Raw genomic sequence first — 20,250 nt, forward strand, 5'->3', positions numbered from 1 at the left:
TCTGGCCACCAGGAGGAGGCAAAGACACTCCAGCCAAAGGCTTAAATACCTCCCCCACTTCCTCATAACCCCAGTCATTCTGCCGAGGGAACAAGGAACAGTAGGAGAAATATCAGGGTGAAAAAGGTGCCAGAAGAAAAAAAAAATATTCAAATTTAGGGCCACACATCGGAGAACACAGGCGGGAGCTGTGGACTCTTCCCATACAGATGGAAATTAAATTATCAGGTAAGCATAATTTATGTTTTCCATCTTAATATGGGAAGAGTCCACAGCTGCATTTCTTACTTGTGGGAAACATATAACAAAGCTCTAGAGTACACGGAATGCTAACGGGAGGGGGAAAAAAGAGGCGGACCCTAATCCAAAGGTACCACAGCCTGCAAAACCTTTCTCCCGAAGGCTGCTTCCACAGAAGCAAAAAAATCAAACTTGTAAAATTTTGGAAAAGTATGTAAGGAGAACCAGGTAGCCGCCTTACAAATCTGCTCCATAGAGGCCTCATTTTTGAAGGTCCAAGAGGAAACCACTGCTCTTGTAGAATGAGCCGTAATCCTCAGAGGAGGCTTATGTCTCGCCGTTTCTATGCTAAACGGATGACATTCCTTAGACAAAAAGATAAGGAAGTAGAAGAAGCCCTCTGACCCCTACGCTTCCCGGAAAAGAGAACAAACAGAGAGGGAGGTTTGTCTAAATTCCTTTGTGGCCGAACATAGAACTTCAAGGCAAACACCACATCCAGAAATACGTTGTAGACGTTCCTTCGACGAAGAAGTATTAGGACATAAGAAAGGAACCACAATCTCTAGATTGATGTTGCAAATTGACACAACCTTAGGAAGAAACCCCAACTTGGCTCCTAGAACAGTCTTATCAGCATGAAAAGCCAGATAAGGAGGGACACATTGCAAGGCAGCAATCACAGATACTCTGCACGCCGAAGCAATAGCCATTAGAAAAGGAACCTTCCAAGACAACAATTTAATGTCTACTTCATGCATAGGATCCAACAGAGCCCGTTGCAAAACCTTAAGGACAAGATTTAAACTCCAAACAGGAGCCTTAGATCTAAACACAGGTCTGATCCCAGCAGAGCCTTAACAAATGGCTGCACATCTGGAAGCTCTGCAAACCTCTTGTGCAGTAACACAGACAAGGCCGAAAACTGTCCCTTCAGGAGATTTGCAGAAAAGCCCTTCTCCAGTTCATCCTGGAGAATAGAATAAGTAGGTCCTCCACACCTTATGATAGATGGGACGAGCAACCAGCTTACAAGCTTGAATGAGAGTAAAAATAACTCTCTCAGAAAACCCCTCTCTTGGCTAGGACTAAGCGTTCAATCTCCACGAAGTCAGCCTCAGAGAACCTAGACATTGATGAACAAAGAGACCTGGGTCAGCAGATCCCTGTGACAAGGTAAATTCCACAGAGGAGATGATGACATCCCCACAAGATCCGCGAACCATATCCTTGGCGGCCAAGACGGAACAGTCAGCAACACTGACGCCTGCTTGACTCGAGCCCCTACACTAGGAAGTAGTGGTAACGATCGGAAAGGATAAATTAGATTGAACCTCCAGGGCACCGCTAATTCATCTGTTAGCTCCGCCTGAGGATCCCTATCCCTCGACCCCTATCTGGGTAGCTTGGTATTGAGACGTTACAAGATCTTCCTCTTGCAAACCTCTGCAAACACTCGGGATGGAGAGACCATTCTCCCGGATGTAAGGATTGTCTGCTGAGGAATCTGCTTCCCAGTTGTCCACACCCGGATGTGGATCGTTGACAGCGAACAAATGCGGGTCTCCCCCACACCAGAATCCGAAAAACTTCCCACAAAACTAGGGAGCTTCTCGTTCCCCCTTGATGGTTGATGTAAGCCACCAAGGATATATTGTTTGATTGGAATCTGATTAACCTGGGACGAACCCAGCAGAGAACAAGCCTTCAGAGCATTGTATATTACCCGAAGATCCAAAATGAGATCAGGAGGGAGCTTTACCTCCTGAGACCAGATGCCCTGTGCCTTCCTGGTACCTCAAACGGCTCCCCATCCTGACAGACTTGCAACCGTAGTCACAATCACCCAGGCTGGTCTTGAGACGGACGTCCCTCAGGACAAGTGATCCGGACAGAGCGATTTTCCCGATTGGTTGTCCAAAGAAATCTGTTGAGACAGATCTGAATGATCGCCGTTCCACTAGTTCAGCATGCACAGTTGTAACAGTCTGAGGTGAAACCTGGCAAAGAAAATGATGTCCAAGCTGGACACCATGAGACCAATCACCTCCATACACCAAGCCACAGATGGCCTTAAGGAGATCTGAAGGGCAAGACATTTTGAAGCTAGCTTGCAACGTCTCTGGTCTGTTAGAAATATTCTCATGTCTATGGAGACTATTATAGTACCCGAGAATTCTACCCTGGTACTTGATACAAGAGAACTATCTCTAGATTATCTGCCATCTCTGGGATCGAAGAAGACAGAGGACATATTCCGAATGGTCCACTTTTCGAAAAATTTCTATAGCTAGATCAAACGGAAGGGCAATAAACTGGAAGTGCTGGTCCAGGAATGTAAACCTTAGGAAGTGGTCCTTGAGGATTGGTACGAGAAGGGAACATCCTTCAGATCTATCGTGGTCATAAACTACCCCTCTCAAATGAGGGGAAGAATGGACCTTATTGTCTCCATCTTAAACTAGGGGAGATTTAAAAACCTGCTTAAGCACTTTAGGTCCAGAATCGGACGGAAAGTTCCCTTAGGGACCACGAAAAGGTCTGAATAGTATCCCAAACCTCTCACTGCGATAGGCACCAGGACAATAACTCCTAGAGGACAGATCCCAAACACACCCCAGAAAGGTTTCCCTCCTTTCTGGTCAGGAAGACAGGAGGAATCTGCCCCTGGGTGGCTGAGACTTAAAAACCTATCTTGTAACCCTGAGCTATGACCTCCATGACCCATGAATCCTGCACGTCCCTGAACCAAGTGAATGAAAAGAGCGACATACTGCCCCCTACACAATCCAGAAGAGGAACGGGGACCGTCCATTCATGCCAACGTAGAATCGCCTGGCTTTTTGCTCTGCTTGGATTTATTCCAGGACTGAGCCGGCTTCCAAGAGCTCTTGGTTTGCTCTGGCTTAGCGGAGGACTGCTGACTTGGGGTTTAACAGAATGAAAATCGACCCTTAGATTAGTTCATATACTCTTGCGGTAGGAGGGCACCCTTGCCCCATGTGACCATGGAGATAACATTTAGTCAAGGCCTGGAACAGACAAAATCATTCCCTTAAAGGGAGGGAAGAAGTCTAGACTTAGAAGTCATATCCGCAGACCATGACTTCAGCCAGAGCCCAACGGGCCTGAACAGAAAAAGCTGAAGCCATAGCATTCAAGTAAATAAACTGCCTAATAGCAGCACAGATAAAAGAATTAACAACCCTCAAGGCCGTAAATTTTTTCGGAGTAACATTGAGGGGATCGTCCACCCCGATCAAATCCTATAAGGAGTCACACCAGAAGGTAGTTTCTCCAGAACCGCGGCAACAGCCAGCGCCGTTTGAATCAAATATCCCGTATGTTGAAACATCTTTCTTAACAGAGTTTCCATCTTTTATCCATGGGCTCTTCAAACGAAGAACTATCCTCAAGCGGGATAGTAGTACGTTTAGCAAGGGTGAAGATAATGCCATCCCATATAGGGATGGAACCTCACAACTCCATTGAGAGTCCAGGACCGGGGACAATTTGTTAAAGGGAGCAGAGGGGGAAAAGGAATCCAATCCTGTCCCATTCTTTCTTAATAATGTTCGCCATCTAACAGGAGCAGGGAAGGATAAGGTACCACCCTGTCCTCAAACTCTATCTAATTTAGGAATTAAAGGTTTGTCAAGCAATTTGGCCTCTGGAACCTCTGAATTCTCCAAAAACTTCCTTTAGAAGAAAGCACAAATTCCTAAACTAAAGTCTAGTTCCTCCGCAGCCGGAGGTTTAGAGGCAGCAGACTACGACCCAGAATGTTCCTCTAAAGTCTCAGAAGAACTTCATCCTCGGATAACCCTCAGTTAAATCCAATAAATTATCTGATGTACTCTGGGAAGAAGTGCAATATGTAACCTTTCGCTTGCGCTTAGCAGGGTGAGGTAAAGCATTATAGGCCGCAGACACCACCATCTGAACTGCGCAGTAACGTCTGGTGAAAAAAGGCCCCCTCCAGATGGAGGATCAGCAATGCCACGGGAAAACTGCATGTGCAGAGAAATAAGAATGTAGGGTACGCACCTCACTGGACGACAACTCCTCAGAGGTGGACGGCTCTGTGGTATCAAACATGTTTGATATTATAACATTTTCAAGGCATATGGAACATAATTGAGGGAGTGCCCTCTAATGTAACAGAATCCTCCATCGCTAGTGCAATAACCAGAGAACTAGAGAAATAAAACATCTTATTTTATTCAAAAAACAGCACCCTTATACCCCAATGGCTGGGGCACTCACCACCTCCTATGACCCAGACAGTACAGAGATTTATGATTCCTCTCTGATAGACACCTGGTCAGGAAAAAGGGAACGAATCACATGGTGCACAATGCAGGACCGTCCCTGCTATGAGAAAGCGCACCAAGCTTGTAAGCTGCATGGCTCTCAAAGTGAAAATGAAACCTGTATATTCCATAACAGCCTATGAGCCCATAACATCTCACACATAAAGCAGCATAAAATCAAATAAACATATAAGATTATTCCCTCCTGTTCAATAATCCCCCTAAAGAGATATTAACCCTTGATTCTATACAGATAAAATAAATCACACTGCCTATCATACATGTATAAAATATGAAACGATCTTACCAGAATCTATGCCATGGAACAGGAACACGGCCCTTCAAGTGTGACATATAGTAGCATCGCTTCTGACATGGACTTGAGTAAAAAAAAGCAGGCAGTGAAACTCGTCAACGCTGATTGCCTATGGAGCTGTTAATATCAGTCGGGATGGATTTGCAGAAAGACTCTCCCTGCATCTCCGGACTCTAACTTTCATCCATGCTCTCACTGAGAGGCTGACAGGAATACTTCAAACTCCAGTCCCATCTCGAAGAGTACTACCCTCCATAAAAGGACTACTCCAAAATATTCTAACACTTCTCTGCCATCCTCCTGTGATGAAAGGCAAAGAATGACTGGGGTTATGAGGAAGTGGGGGAGGTATTTAAGACTTTGGCTGGGGGCCAGGTTAAGTATTTCCCACAAGTAAGGAATGCAGCTTTGGACTCTTCCCATATTAAGATGGAAATATCTCTAGCACAGGGTTATGGAAAATGGCTCAGCTGCGAAAGGGCTAAAGGACAAATCACAGTACAACATACAGCACAACATCTGCTTCTGCTAAGCACATAGTATAAAATAATGTGCTTTATAAGTAGTCTAATACTGTAACAATACGTTTGATTGAATCAATGTGTGATTGTGCCAACATACCGTATCCAACATCTTCTTCGTATGTGCAGCAGATATACAAAATCTTGCTCTGGCTTCAGTGATAGGAGTTGCTGGAAATCCAACTACAACAACACCAATTTTCTTCTCTAACATATGTCTTGCAAAAGCCCTGTGATGGATGAAAGTAACAACCAATTTAGTTAATTTACATCTGCAATAAAAATTATAGATGCCATAATAAAATAAGGTATGAATGTGCTGGAAAATAGTTTTAATCAAAGGCTGTAATGGTTGACAAAAGAAAATCTTCAGAATGGGCATAAAACCCAAAATTGTTCTTCATGACTCAGAACATACAATTTTGAGTAACTTTCTAATTTACTTTTATTATCAATTTGTCTTTGTTTTCTTATCCTTTGATGAAAAGCAAGAAAGTAAGTTCAATAGTGCGCATGTGTCAGCAGCACTATATGGGAGCAGTTTTGCAACATTATAAATTGGCAAGCGCACCAGATGGCAAATTTGAAAATAGAAGTAAATTGGAAACTTTTTTTAAATTCTATCTGAATCATGAAAGAAAAAATTTGGGTTTCTTGTCCCTTAAAGGGACAGTCTACTCCATAATTCTTATTGTTTAAAAAGGTAGATAATCCCTTTATTATCCATTCCACAGTTTTGTATAACCAACACTGTTATATTAATATACTTTTTAACTCTGTGATTAACTTGTATCTAAAGCTTCTAAAAACTGCCTCCTTATCTCAGATCTTTTGACTATTTCAGGTAAAAAATTTGCCTGTTTTTAAATAACTCCACGGACGTGAGCACAATGTTATCTATATGGCTCACATGCACTAACGCCTTCTAGCAGTGAAAAACAGAATTTATGTTTACCTGATAAATTACTTTCTCCAACGGTGTGTCCGGTCCACGGCGTCATCCTTACTTGTGGGATATTCTCTTCCCCAACAGGAAATGGCAAAGAGCCCAGCAAAGCTGGTCACATGATCCCTCCTAGGCTCCGCCTACCCCAGTCATTCGACCGACGTTAAGGAGGAATATTTGCATAGGAGAAACCATATGATACCGTGGTGACTGTAGTTAAAGAAAATAAATTATCAGACCTGATTAAAAAACCAGGGCGGGCCGTGGACCGGACACACCGTTGGAGAAAGTAATTTATCAGGTAAACATAAATTCTGTTTTCTCCAACATAGGTGTGTCCGGTCCACGGCGTCATCCTTACTTGTGGGAACCAATACCAAAGCTTTAGGACACGGATGATGGGAGGGAGCAAATCAGGTCACCTAGATGGAAGGCACCACGGCTTGCAAAACCTTTCTCCCAAAAATAGCCTCAGAAGAAGCAAAAGTATCAAACTTGTAAAATTTGGTAAAAGTGTGCAGTGAAGACCAAGTCGCTGCCCTACATATCTGATCAACAGAAGCCTCGTTCTTGAAGGCCCATGTGGAAGCCACAGCCCTAGTGGAATGAGCTGTGATTCTTTCGGGAGGCTGCCGTCCGGCAGTCTCGTAAGCCAATCTGATGATGCTTTTAATCCAAAAAGAGAGAGAGGTAGAAGTTGCTTTTTGACCTCTCCTTTTACCGGAATAAACAACAAACAAGGAAGATGTTTGTCTAAAATCCTTTGTAGCATCTAAATAGAATTTTAGAGCGCGAACAACATCCAAATTGTGCAACAAACGTTCCTTCTTCGAAACTGGTTTCGGACACAGAGAAGGTACGATAATCTCCTGGTTAATGTTTTTGTTAGAAACAACTTTTGGAAGAAAACCAGGTTTAGTACGTAAAACCACCTTATCTGCATGGAACACCAGATAAGGAGGAGAACACTGCAGAGCAGATAATTCTGAAACTCTTCTAGCAGAAGAAATTGCAACCAAAAACAAAACTTTCCAAGATAATAACTTAATATCAACGGAATGTAAGGGTTCAAACGGAACCCCCTGAAGAACTGAAAGAACTAAGTTGAGACTCCAAGGAGGAGTCAAAGGTTTGTAAACAGGCTTGATTCTAACCAGAGCCTGAACAAAGGCTTGAACATCTGGCACAGCTGCCAGCTTTTTGTGAAGTAACACAGACAAGGCAGAAATCTGTCCCTTCAGGGAACTTGCAGATAATCCTTTTTCCAATCCTTCTTGAAGGAAGGATAGAATCTTAGGAATCTTAACCTTGTCCCAAGGGAATCCTTTAGATTCACACCAACAGATATATTTTTTCCAAATTTTGTGGTAAATCTTTCTAGTTACAGGCTTTCTGGCCTGAACAAGAGTATCGATAACAGAATCTGAGAACCCTCGCTTCGATAAGATCAAGCGTTCAATCTCCAAGCAGTCAGCTGGAGTGAGACCAGATTCGGATGTTCGAACGGACCTTGAACAAGAAGGTCTCGTCTCAAAGGTAGCTTCCATGGTGGAGCCGATGACATATTCACCAGATCTGCATACCAAGTCCTGCGTGGCCACGCAGGAGCTATCAAGATCACCGACGCCCTTTCCTGATTGATCCTGGCTACCAGCCTGGGGATGAGAGGAAACGGCGGGAATACATAAGCTAGTTTGAAGGTCCAAGGTGCTACTAGTGCATCCACTAGAGCCGCCTTGGGATCCCTGGATCTGGACCCGTAGCAAGGAACTTTGAAGTTCTGACGAGAGGCCATCAGATCCATGTCTGGAATGCCCCACAGTTGAGTGACTTGGGCAAAGATTTCCGGATGGAGTTCCCACTCCCCCGGATGCAATGTCTGACGACTCAGAAAATCCGCTTCCCAATTTTCCACTCCTGGGATGTGGATAGCAGACAGGTGGCAGGAGTGAGACTCCGCCCATAGAATGATTTTGGTCACTTCTTCCATCGCCAGGGAACTCCTTGTTCCCCCCTGATGGTTGATGTACGCAACAGTTGTCATGTTGTCTGATTGAAACCGTATGAACTTGGCCCTCGCTAGCTGAGGCCAAGCCTTGAGAGCATTGAATATCGCTCTCAGTTCCAGAATATTTATCGGTAGAAGAGATTCTTCCCGAGACCAAAGACCCTGAGCTTTCAGGGATCCCCAGACCGCGCCCCAGCCCATCAGACTGGCGTCGGTCGTGACAATGACCCACTCTGGTCTGCGGAAGGTCATCCCTTGTGACAGGTTGTCCAGGGACAGCCACCAACGGAGTGAGTCTCTGGTCCTCTGATTTACTTGTATCCTCGGAGACAAGTTTGTATAGTCCCCAGTCCACTGACTGAGCATGCACAGTTGTAATGGTCTTAGATGAATGCGCGCAAAAGGAACTATGTCCATTGCCGCTACCATCAAACCTATCACTTCCATGCACTGCGCTATGGAAGGAAGAGGAACGGAATGAAGTATCCGACAAGAGTCTAGAAGTTTTGTTTTTCTGGCCTCTGTCAGAAAAATCCTCATTTCTAAGGAGTCTATTATTGTTCCCAAGAAGGGAACCCTTGTTGACGGAGATAGAGAACTCTTTTCCACGTTCACTTTCCATCCATGAGATCTGAGAAAGGCCAGGACGATGTCCGTGTGAGCCTTTGCTTGAGGAAGGGACGACGCTTGAATCAGAATGTCGTCCAAGTAAGGTACTACAGCAATGCCCCTTGGTCTTAGCACAGCTAGAAGGGACCCTAGTACCTTTGTGAAAATCCTTGGAGCAGTGGCTAATCCGAAAGGAAGCGCCACGAACTGGTAATGCTTGTCCAGGAATGCGAACCTTAGGAACCGATGATGTTCCTTGTGGATAGGAATATGTAGATACGCATCCTTTAAATCCACCGTGGTCATGAATTGACCTTCCTGGATGGAAGGAAGAATTGTTCGAATGGTTTCCATTTTGAACGATGGAACCTTGAGAAACTTGTTTAAGATCTTGAGATCTAAGATTGGTCTGAACGTTCCCTCTTTTTTGGGAACTATGAACAGATTGGAGTAGAACCCCATCCCTTGTTCTCCTAATGGAACAGGATGAATCACTCCCATTTTTAACAGGTCTTCTACACAACGTAAGAATGCCTGTCTTTTTATGTGGTCTGAAGACAACTGAGACCTGTGGAACCTCCCCCTTGGGGGAAGCCCCTTGAATTCCAGAAGATAACCTTGGGAGACTATTTCTAGCGCCCAAGGATCCAGAACATCTCTTGCCCAAGCCTGAGCGAAGAGAGAGAGTCTGCCCCCCACCAGATCCGGTCCCGGATCGGGGGCCAACATTTCATGCTGTCTTGGTAGCAGTGGCAGGTTTCTTGGCCTGCTTTCCCTTGTTCCAGCCTTGCATTGGTCTCCAAGCTGGCTTGGCTTGAGAAGTATTACCCTCTTGCTTAGAGGACGTAGCACTTTGGGCTGGTCCGTTTCTACGAAAGGGACGAAAATTAGGTTTATTTTTGGCCTTGAAAGGCCGACCCTGAGGAAGGGCGTGGCCCTTACCCCCAGTGATATCAGAGATAATCTCTTTCAAGTCAGGGCCAAACAGCGTTTTCCCCTTGAAAGGAATGTTAAGTAGCTTGTTCTTGGAAGACGCATCAGCTGACCAAGATTTCAACCAAAGCGCTCTGCGCGCCACAATAGCAAACCCAGAATTCTTAGCCGCTAACCTAGCCAATTGCAAAGTGGCGTCTAGGGTGAAAGAATTAGCCAATTTGAGAGCATTGATTCTGTCCATAATCTCCTCATAAGGAGGAGAATCACTATCGACCGCCTTTACCAGCTCATCGAACCAGAAACACGCGGCTGTAGCGACAGGGACAATGCATGAAATTGGTTGTAGAAGGTAACCCTGCTGAACAAACATCTTTTTAAGTAAACCTTCTAATTTTTTATCCATAGGATCTTTGAAAGCACAACTATCTTCTATGGGTATAGTGGTGCGTTTGTTTAAAGTGGAAACCGCTCCCTCGACCTTGGGGACTGTCTGCCATAAGTCCTTTCTGGGGTCGACCATAGGAAACAATTTTTTAAATATGGGGGGAGGGACGAAAGGAATACCGGGCCTTTCCCATTCTTTATTTACAATGTCCGCCACCCGCTTGGGTATAGGAAAAGCTTCTGGGAGCCCCGGGACCTCTAGGAACTTGTCCATTTTACATAGTTTCTCTGGGATGACCAACTTGTCACAATCATCCAGAGTGGATAATACCTCCTTAAGCAGAATGCGGAGATGTTCCAACTTAAATTTAAACGTAATCACATCAGGTTCAGCTTGTTGAGAAATGTTCCCTGAATCAGTAATTTCTCCCTCAGACAAAACCTCCCTGGCCCCATCAGACTGGTTTAGGGGCCCTTCAGAACCATTATTATCAGCGTCGTCATGCTCTTCAGTATCTAAAACAGAGCAGTCGCGCTTACGCTGATAAGTGTGCATTTTGGCTAAAATGTTTTTGACAGAATTATCCATTACAGCCGTTAATTGTTGCATAGTAAGGAGTATTGGCGCGCTAGATGTACTAGGGGCCTCCTGAGTGGGCAAGACTCGTGTAGACGAAGGAGGGAATGATGCAGTACCATGCTTACTCCCCTCACTTGAGGAATCATCTTGGGCATCATTGTCATTGTCACATAAATCACATTTATTTAAATGAGAAGGAACTCTGGCTTCCCCACATTCAGAACACAGTCTATCTGGTAGTTCAGACATGTTAAACAGGCATAAACTTGATAACAAAGTACAAAAAACGTTTTAAAATAAAACCGTTACTGTCACTTTAAATTTTAAACTGAACACACTTTATTACTGCAATTGCGAAAAAATATGAAGGAATTGTTCAAAATTCACCAAAATTTCACCACAGTGTCTTAAAGCCTTAAAAGTATTGCACACCAAATTTGGAAGCTTTAACCCTTAAAATAACGGAACCGGAGCCGTTTTTAACTTTAACCCCTTTACAGTCCCTGGTATCTGCTTTGCTGAGACCCAACCAAGCCCAAAGGGGAATACAATACCAAATGACGCCTTCAGAAAGTCTTTTCTATGTATCAGAGCTCCTCACACATGCGACTGCATGTCATGCCTCTCAAAAACAAGTGCGCAACACCGGCGCGAAAATGAGGCTCTGCCTATGATTTGGGAAAGCCCCCAAGAATAAGGTGTCTAAAACAGTGCCTGCCGATATATCTTATCAAAATACCCAGATTAAATGATTCCTCAAGGCTAAATATGTGTTAATAATGAATCGATTTAGCCCAGAAAAAGTCTACAGTCTTAATAAGCCCTTGTGAAGCCCTTATTTACTATCTTAATAAACATGGCTTACCGGATCCCATAGGGAAAATGACAGCTTCCAGCATTACATCGTCTTGTTAGAATGTGTCATACCTCAAGCAGCAAGAGACTGCTCACTGTTCCCCCAACTGAAGTTAATTCCTCTCAACAGTCCTGTGTGGAACAGCCATGGATTTTAGTAACGGTTGCTAAAATCATTTTCCTCATACAAACAGAAATCTTCATCTCTTTTCTGTTTCTGAGTAAATAGTACATACCAGCACTATTTTAAAATAACAAACTCTTGATTGAATAATAAAAACTACAGTTAAACACTAAAAAACTCTAAGCCATCTCCGTGGAGATGTTGCCTGTACAACGGCAAAGAGAATGACTGGGGTAGGCGGAGCCTAGGAGGGATCATGTGACCAGCTTTGCTGGGCTCTTTGCCATTTCCTGTTGGGGAAGAGAATATCCCACAAGTAAGGATGACGCCGTGGACCGGACACACCTATGTTGGAGAAAACTGTCAAATGCATTCTGAGGCGGCCTTCAAGGGCTTAGAAATTAGCATATGGGTTTCATGTCCCTTTAAATATTTGTTTACGAAAGGGAGCAATCCCCAATCTGCCCATTTGGAAAGCTAAGTATATGTAATGCCCAAACAAACATAATGAGAGTTTTGGTTAAATTCCTTATTCTTGAATCATAATAGCAAAAAGACTATGAACCCAACAATATGCTATTTGATATACTGATACTATTAAAATTAGCAAAACATTTTAATTAGCTCTATAACAAGTCACACAAATTTAGAAATCATTCATGGGTGTCGCCAGAGCAGAGAACTGTCTAAGTGTAGAATTAAGCTAAAAATGTACTAACTTGCCTTAAAGGGGTATAGCACTAGAATATTTTCTATCACATATAACATATAACATTCTAATTTACTTCTGTTACAAATTTCACTGGGTACCCTTTGTTGAAATGTAGATTATTTTTATAACCGCATACTGAAGTAGGCTTAAAGGGATATATAAAACAATTTTTTTTCTTTCATGATTCAGATAGCGAATAGATTTTTTTTATACAAACTTTCCTATTTACTTCTTTTAGCAAATTTGCTTCATTATGTTAGTATTCTTTGTTGAAGGAGTAGTAAAGCACTACTGGGAGCTAGCTGAACACATTGGTAAGTCAATAACAAGAGGTATATATGTGCAGCCACCAATCAGCAGAGAGCTCCTTGCTCATTAGCTTACCTAGGTATGATTTTTAGCAAAGGATATCAAGAGAACTAAGCAAATTAAATATAAGAATTACATTTGAAAAGCTGTTTAAAATTGTATGCTCTATCAGAATCATGAGGAAACATCTTGGGTTTCATGTCCAAGCTCATGTCTTCAGCACTTTATGTAGAACAGTGTTAAAAAACAGAATTTATGCTTACCTGATAAATTACTTTCTCCAACGGTGTGTCCGGTCCACGGCGTCATCCTTACTTGTGGGAATATCTCTTCCCCAACAGGAAATGGCAAAGAGTCCCAGCAAAGCTGGCCATATAGTCCCTCCTAGGCTCCGCCCACCCCAGTCATTCGACCGACGGACAGGAGGAAAAATATAGGAGAAACCATATGGTACCGTGGTGACAGTAGTTAGAGAAAATAATTAATCAGACCTGATTAAAAAACCAGGGCGGGCCGTGGACCGGACACACCGTTGGAGAAAGTTATTTATCAGGTAAGCATAAATTCTGTTTTCTCCAACATTGGTGTGTCCGGTCCACGGCGTCATCCATACTTGTGGGAACCAATACCAAAGCTTTAGGACACGGATGAAGGGAGGGAGCAAATCAGGTTACCTAAACGGAAGGCACCACGGCTTGCAAAACCTTTCTCCCAAAAATAGCCTCCGAAGAAGCAAAAGTATCAAATTTGTAAAATTTGGCAAAAGTGTGCAGTGAAGACCAAGTCGCTGCCTTACATATCTGATCAACAGAAGCCTCGTTCTTGAAGGCCCATGTGGAAGCCACAGCCCTAGTGGAGTGAGCTGTGATTCTTTCAGGAGGCTGCCGTCCGGCAGTCTCGTAAGCCAATCGGATGATGCTTTTAAGCCAAAAGGAAAGAGAGGTAGAAGTCGCTTTTTGACCTCTCCTTTTACCAGAATAGACGACAAACAGAGAAGATGTTTGTCTGAAATCTTTTGTAGCTTCTAAATAGAATTTTAGAGCACGGACTACGTCCGAATTGTGTAACAAACGTTCCTTCTTTGAAACTGGATTCGGACACAAAGAAGGTACAACTATCTCCTGGTTAATATTTTTGTTAGAAACAACCTTTGGAAGGAAACCAGGCTTAGTACGCAAAACCACCTTATCTGCATGGAACACCAGATAGGGCGGAGAACACTGCAGCGCAGATAACTCTGAAACTCTTCTAGCAGAAGAAATAGCAACCAAAAACAAAACTTTCCAAGATAACAACTTATTATCTATGGAATGTAGAGGTTCAAACGGAACCCCTTGAAGAACTGAAAGAACTAGATTTAAACTCCAGGGAGGAGTCAAAGGTCTGTAAACAGGCTTGATCCTAACCAGAGCCTGAACAAATGCTTGAACATCTGGCATAGCTGCCAATCGTTTGTGTAGTAAGACAGATAAAGCAGAAATCTGTCCCTTTAGAGAACTCGCAGATAATCCTTTATCCAAACCTTCTTGTAGAAAGGAAAGAATCTTAGGAATTTTTACCTTATTCCAAGGGAATCCCTTGGATTCACACCAGCAGACATATATTTTCCATATTTTATGGTAAATCTTTCTAGTTACCGGTTTTCTGGCCTGAACCAGAGTATCAATCACCGAATCTGAAAACCCACGCTTTGATAGAATCAAGCGTTTAATCTCCAAGCCGTCAGCTGGAGGGAGACCAGATTTGGATGTTCGAATGGACCCTGAACAAGAAGGTCCTGTCTCAAAGGTAGCTTCCATGGTGGAACCGATGACATATTCACCAGGTCTGCATACCAAGTCCTGCGTGGCCACGCAGGAGCTATCAAGATCACCAAGACCCTCTCCTGTTTGATCCTGGCTACCAGCCTGGGAATGAGAGGAAACGGTGGGAACACATAAGCTAGGTTGAAGGTCCAAGGCGCTACTAGTGCATCCACTAGAGTCGCCTTGGGATCCCTGGATCTGGACCCGTAGCAAGGAACCTTGAAGTTCTGACGAGACGCCATCAGATCCATGTCTGGAATGCCCCATAATTGAGTCAACTGGGCAAAAATCTCCGGGTGGAGTTCCCACTCCCCCGGATGGAATGTCTGACGACTCAGATAATCCGCTTCCCAGTTTTTCACAACTGGGATGTGGATCGCAGATAGATGGCAGGAGTGATTCTCCGCCCATTGTATTATTTTGGTTACTTCTTTCATCGCCAGGGAACTCCTTGTTCCCCCCTGATGATTGATATACGCAACAGTCGTCATGTTGTCTGATTGGAACCTTATGAATCTGGCCTTTGCAAGCTGTGGCCAAGCCCTGAGAGCATTGAATATCGCTCTTAGTTCCAGAATGTTTATCGGGAGAAGAGACTCTTCCCGAGACCATAGTCCCTGAGCTTTCAGGGATTCCCAGACCGCACCCCAGCCCACTAGACTGGCGTCGGTCGTGACAATGACCCACTCTGGTCTGCGGAAGCTCATTCCCTGGGATAGGTGGTCCAGGGACATCCACCAACGGAGTGAATCTCTGGTCTTCTGATCTACTTGAATTACTGGAGACAAGTCTGTATAGTCCCCATTCCACTGTTTCAGCATGCACAGTTGTAATGGTCTTAGATGAATTCGCGCAAAAGGAACTATGTCCATTGCTGCAACCATCAACCCTACTACTTCCATGCACTGAGCTATGGAAGGACGTGGAACAGAATGAAGAACTTGACAAGCGCTTAGAAGTTTTGACTTTCTGACATCTGTCAGAAAGATCCTCATTTCTAAGGAATCTATTATTGTTCCCAGGAAGGGAACTCTTGTTGACGGAGACAGAGAACTTTTTTCTATGTTCACCTTCCATCCGTGAGATCTGAGAAAGGCCAGAACGATGTCTGTATGAGCCTTTGCTTTTGAAAGGGACGACGCTTGTATTAGAATGTCGTCCAAGTATGGTACTACTGCAATGCCCTTCGGTCTTAGAACCGCTAGAAGGGACCCGAGTACCTTTGTGAAAATCCTTGGAGCAGTGGCTAATCCGAATGGGAGGGCCACAAACTGGTAATGTTTGTCCAGAAAGGCGAACCTTAGGAACTGATGATGTTCTTTGTGGATAGGAATATGTAGGTACGCATCCTTTAGATCCACGGTAGTCATAAATTGACCTTTCTGGATAGTGGGTAGAATCGTTCGAATGGTTTCCATTTTGAACGATGGTACCCTGAGAAATTTGTTTAGGATCTTTAAATCCAGAATTGGTCTGAAGGTTCCCTCTTTTTTGGGAACTACGAACAGATTTGAGTAAAATCCCATTCCTTGTTCCGTCATTGGAACTGGGTGTATCCCTCCCATCTTTAGCAGGTCTTCTACACAATGTAAGAACGCCTGTCTCTTTATTTGGTTTGAGGATAAGTGAGACATGTGGAACTGTCCCCTTGGGGGTAGTTCCTTGAATTCTAGAAGATAACCCTGAGAAACTATTTCTAGCGTCCAGGGATCCTGAACATCTCTTGCCCAAGCCTGAGCAAAGAGAGAGAGTCTGCCCCCCACTAGATCCGGTCCCGGATCGGGGGCTACTCCTTCATGCTGTTTTGTTAGCGGTAGCAGGCTTCTTGGTCTGCTTACCCTTGTTCCAGCCTTGCATCGGTTTCCAGGCTGGTTTGGACTGTGAGGCATTACCCTCTTGCTTAGAGGATGCAGAATTAGAGGCCGGTCCGTTCCTGAAATTACGAAAGGAACGAAAATTAGACTTATTCTTGGCCTTGAAAGGCCTATCTTGTGGGAGGGCGTGGCCCTTTCCCCCAGTGATGTCTGAGATAATCTCTTTCAATTCTGGTCCAAAGAGTTTTACCCTTGAAGGGGATGTTAAGCAATTTTGTCTTGGATGATACATCCGCTGACCAAGACTTTAGCCAAAGCGCTCTGCGCGCCACAATTGCAAACCCTGAATTTTTCGCCGCTAATCTAGCTAATTGCAAAGCGGCATCTAAAATAAAAGAGTTAGCCAACTTAAGTGCGTGAACTCTGTCCATAACCTCCTCATATGGAGTCTCTCTACTGAGCGACTTTTCTAGTTCCTCGAACCAGAACCACGCTGCTATAGTGACAGGAACAATCCACGAAATGGGTTGTAGAAGGTAACCTTGCTGTACAAAAATCTTTTTAAGTAAACCTTCCAATTTTTTATCCATAGGATCTTTGAAAGCACAACTATCTTCGATAGGAATAGTAGTGCGCTTGTTTAGAGTAGAAACTGCCCCCTCGACCTTAGGGACTGTCTGCCATAAGTCCTTTCTGGGGTTGACCATAGGAAATAATTTCTTAAATATAGGAGGGGGAACAAAAGGTATGCCGGGCTTCTCCCACTCCTTATTCACTATGTCCGCCACCCGCTTGGGTATAGGAAAAGCGTCGGGGTGCACCGGAACCTCTAGGAACTTGTCCATCTTGCATAATTTTTTTGGAATGACCAAGTTGTCACAATCATCCAGAGTAGATAACACCTCCTTAAGCAGTGCGCGGAGATGTTCTAATTTAAATTTAAATGTCACAACATCAGGTTCAGCCTGTTGAGATTTTTTTTCTGAATCTGAAATTTCCCCATCTGACAAAACCTCCCTCATGGCCCCTTCAGATTGGTGTGAGGGTATGACAGAACAATTATCATCAGCGCCCTCCTGCTCTTCAGTGTTTAAAACAGAGCAATCGCGCTTTCTCTGATATGCAGGCATTTTGGATAAAATATTTGCTATGGAGTTATCCATTACAGCCGTCAATTGTTGCATGGTAATAAGCATTGGCGCGCTAGAAGTACTAGGGGCCTCCTGCGTGGGCAAAACTGGCGTAGACACAGAAGGAGATGATGTAGAACCATGTCTACTCCCTTCACTTGAGGAATCATCTTGGGCAATTTCATTATTTGTGGCAGTACTGTCCTTACTTTGTTTGGACGCTATGGCACAATTATCACACAATTTTTTAGGGGGAGATGCATTGGCTTTCATACATATAGAACATAGCTTATCTGAAGGCACAGACATGTTAAACAGGCTTAAACTTGTCAATAAAGCACAAAAACCGTTTTAAAACAAAACCGTTACTGTCTCTTTAAATTTTAAACAGAGCACACTTTATTACTGAATATGTGAAAATATATGAAGGAATTGTTCAAAATTTACCAAAATTTCACCACAGTGTCTTAAAGCATTAAAAGTATTGCACACCAATTTTCAGAGCTTTAACCCTTAAAATAACGAAACCGGAGCCGGTACAGATTTAACCCCTATACAGTCCCAGCTACAGCCTTTGCTGTGACTTTACCAAGCCCAGAGGGGAATACGATACCAAATGACGCCTTCTAGGAACTTTTCCAACTACTCTCAGGTCCTCACACATGCATCTGCATGTCTTGCACTCAAAAACAAATGCGCAGTAATGGCGCGAAAATGAGGCTCAGCCTACAACTGGGAAGGCCCTTCCTGACTGGAAAAGGTGTCTAACATAGTGCCTGACGTTAAAAAACGTTCCCCAAGTTTATAAGTGTGAATTATCAGCATAAACATGTATAAAATGTCCAAATAAAGCAATCGATTTAGCCCATAAAAGTGTCTACCAGTTTTATAGCCCATATTAAGCCCTTTACTCTGTTTGAGACTAAGAAAATGGCTTACCGGTCCCCATGAGGGGAAATGACAGCCTTCCAGCATTACACAGTCTTGTTAGAAATATGGCTAGTCATACCTTAAGCAGAAAAGTCTGCTAACTGTTTCCCCCAACTGAAGTTACTTCATCTCAACAGTCCTATGTGGAAACAGCAATCGATTTTAGTTACTGTCTGCTAAAATCATCTTCCTCTCACAAACAGAAATCTTCATCTTTTTCTGTTTCAGAGTAAATAGTACATACCAGCACTATTTTAAAATAACAAACTCTTGATAGTAGAATAAAAAAAACTACAACTAAACACCACATACTCTTAACCATCTCCGTGGAGATGTTGCCTGTGCAACGGCAAAGAGAATGACTGGGGTGGGCGGAGCCTATGAGGGACTATATGGCCAGCTTTGCTGGGACTCTTTGCCATTTCCTGTTGGGGAAGAGATATTCCCACAAGTAAGGATGACGCCGTGGACCGGACACACCAATGTTGGAGAAATATTGTTTGCACATGCTGCTGCCATACAATGCTTCACAAGTGAGTACACTGCTGATTTTACCTCAGTATACTCTCATGGAAAGGAGCTGAGCGCTTGATTCTCAAAAACTTGCCGGCATGGAGAGAAATCATCAGCTTATTCTACTGAGCACTATATTGTAAAGTAAGTGTCTCTCCTTCATATAAAGAATTTTAGTGACCTCATAATACAGAATCTCACCAGACCAGAGAGCTTTAGTGAATCCGGGCCTTAGTTTTAACACAGGATACCAACAGAAAAGAATATATAAAATTAGAAGTTAATTTGGAAGACTTCTTTCATAAACTGCTCTATTTAAATGATGAAAGATTAGTACATGTTGAAGTACAAATAATACTGTGCTATCTATTGCTCCCTTGCTAATTGGGAAATCTCCCACAGGAAAAGTTGGTTTAATCAGCACACACTATTTTTAACAAATTGTTTTTTAAATAGAATAAATAAATAAAAAAACACTGAACTCCATTTTGAAATATTGTCTTTAGATGGAAAAGTATTTTTTAATACAATTTCAGTTTAATAGTGAAAAGGGCACGTTGACCTTAAAAATGTCATCTAGCCTTGCTACAGCATGGAAGATGAAGAATCAGTTGGTATTTCCCACTTTGAACAGACAGTATAACTGCCACTATAGCGTGCTTAAAGCTTGTCTTGAGATGTAAGAACTCATCACGCGGCGGTGACAGGCTGAAATGCAGACAGCAAGCCATAAAGAACCTGCTGTTGTAACAAGAGAGATTGCAGGTTTTTGTAAACCCACATAACTAGGTACAATAAGCTGCATAAGACCATATCCTTACTAAGGGTAAGTATGCTTTAAAAGAGGAATTTAAAAAATATATATATTTAAAAAAAGGATGTGAAACAAAGGAAAGAGCACTATTTAAACAGGTTTTATATATATATATATATATATATATATATTTTAAGAAATGAAAGTTAAAAAAAAAACTATTTTATTAATTCTGAATGATCAGGAAGTGTTTATTAGTGTAAAACTAGTCTGTGTGACAGAAGTTCACTGGCTGGGTGTGACACACCCCACAAGCATAAAAACAAAACTTTTTTCCCCAAATACAGGAAGTCATCTTAAAAAAAAAAAAAAAAAAAAAAACTTAAAAACAAAAACCCTTTTAGATGTAACAAAGGAATTAAACAAAATGTGTGGGGGGGGGACCCCGCCA

The 20,250-nt window shown here is 43.1% G+C and overlaps 1 protein-coding gene across 2 annotated transcripts in view; it reads right to left on the reverse strand.

Moving 5' to 3' along the window:
* SPTLC3 (serine palmitoyltransferase long chain base subunit 3) overlaps window positions 1–20,250 on the reverse strand; it is a 307,205-nt gene that overhangs the window by 17,677 nt on the left and 269,278 nt on the right. For both annotated transcript variants that reach the window (XM_053712140.1, XM_053712139.1), the window contains exon 11: window positions 5,491–5,620. In XM_053712140.1, the coding sequence (XP_053568115.1) occupies window positions 5,491–5,620 (130 nt within the window). The remainder of the gene's footprint in view (window positions 1–5,490; window positions 5,621–20,250) is intronic.

The sequence above is a fragment of the Bombina bombina genome, chromosome 4 (assembly GCF_027579735.1).
Source record: "Bombina bombina isolate aBomBom1 chromosome 4, aBomBom1.pri, whole genome shotgun sequence".
Classification (NCBI taxonomy): Eukaryota; Metazoa; Chordata; class Amphibia; order Anura; family Bombinatoridae; genus Bombina; species Bombina bombina.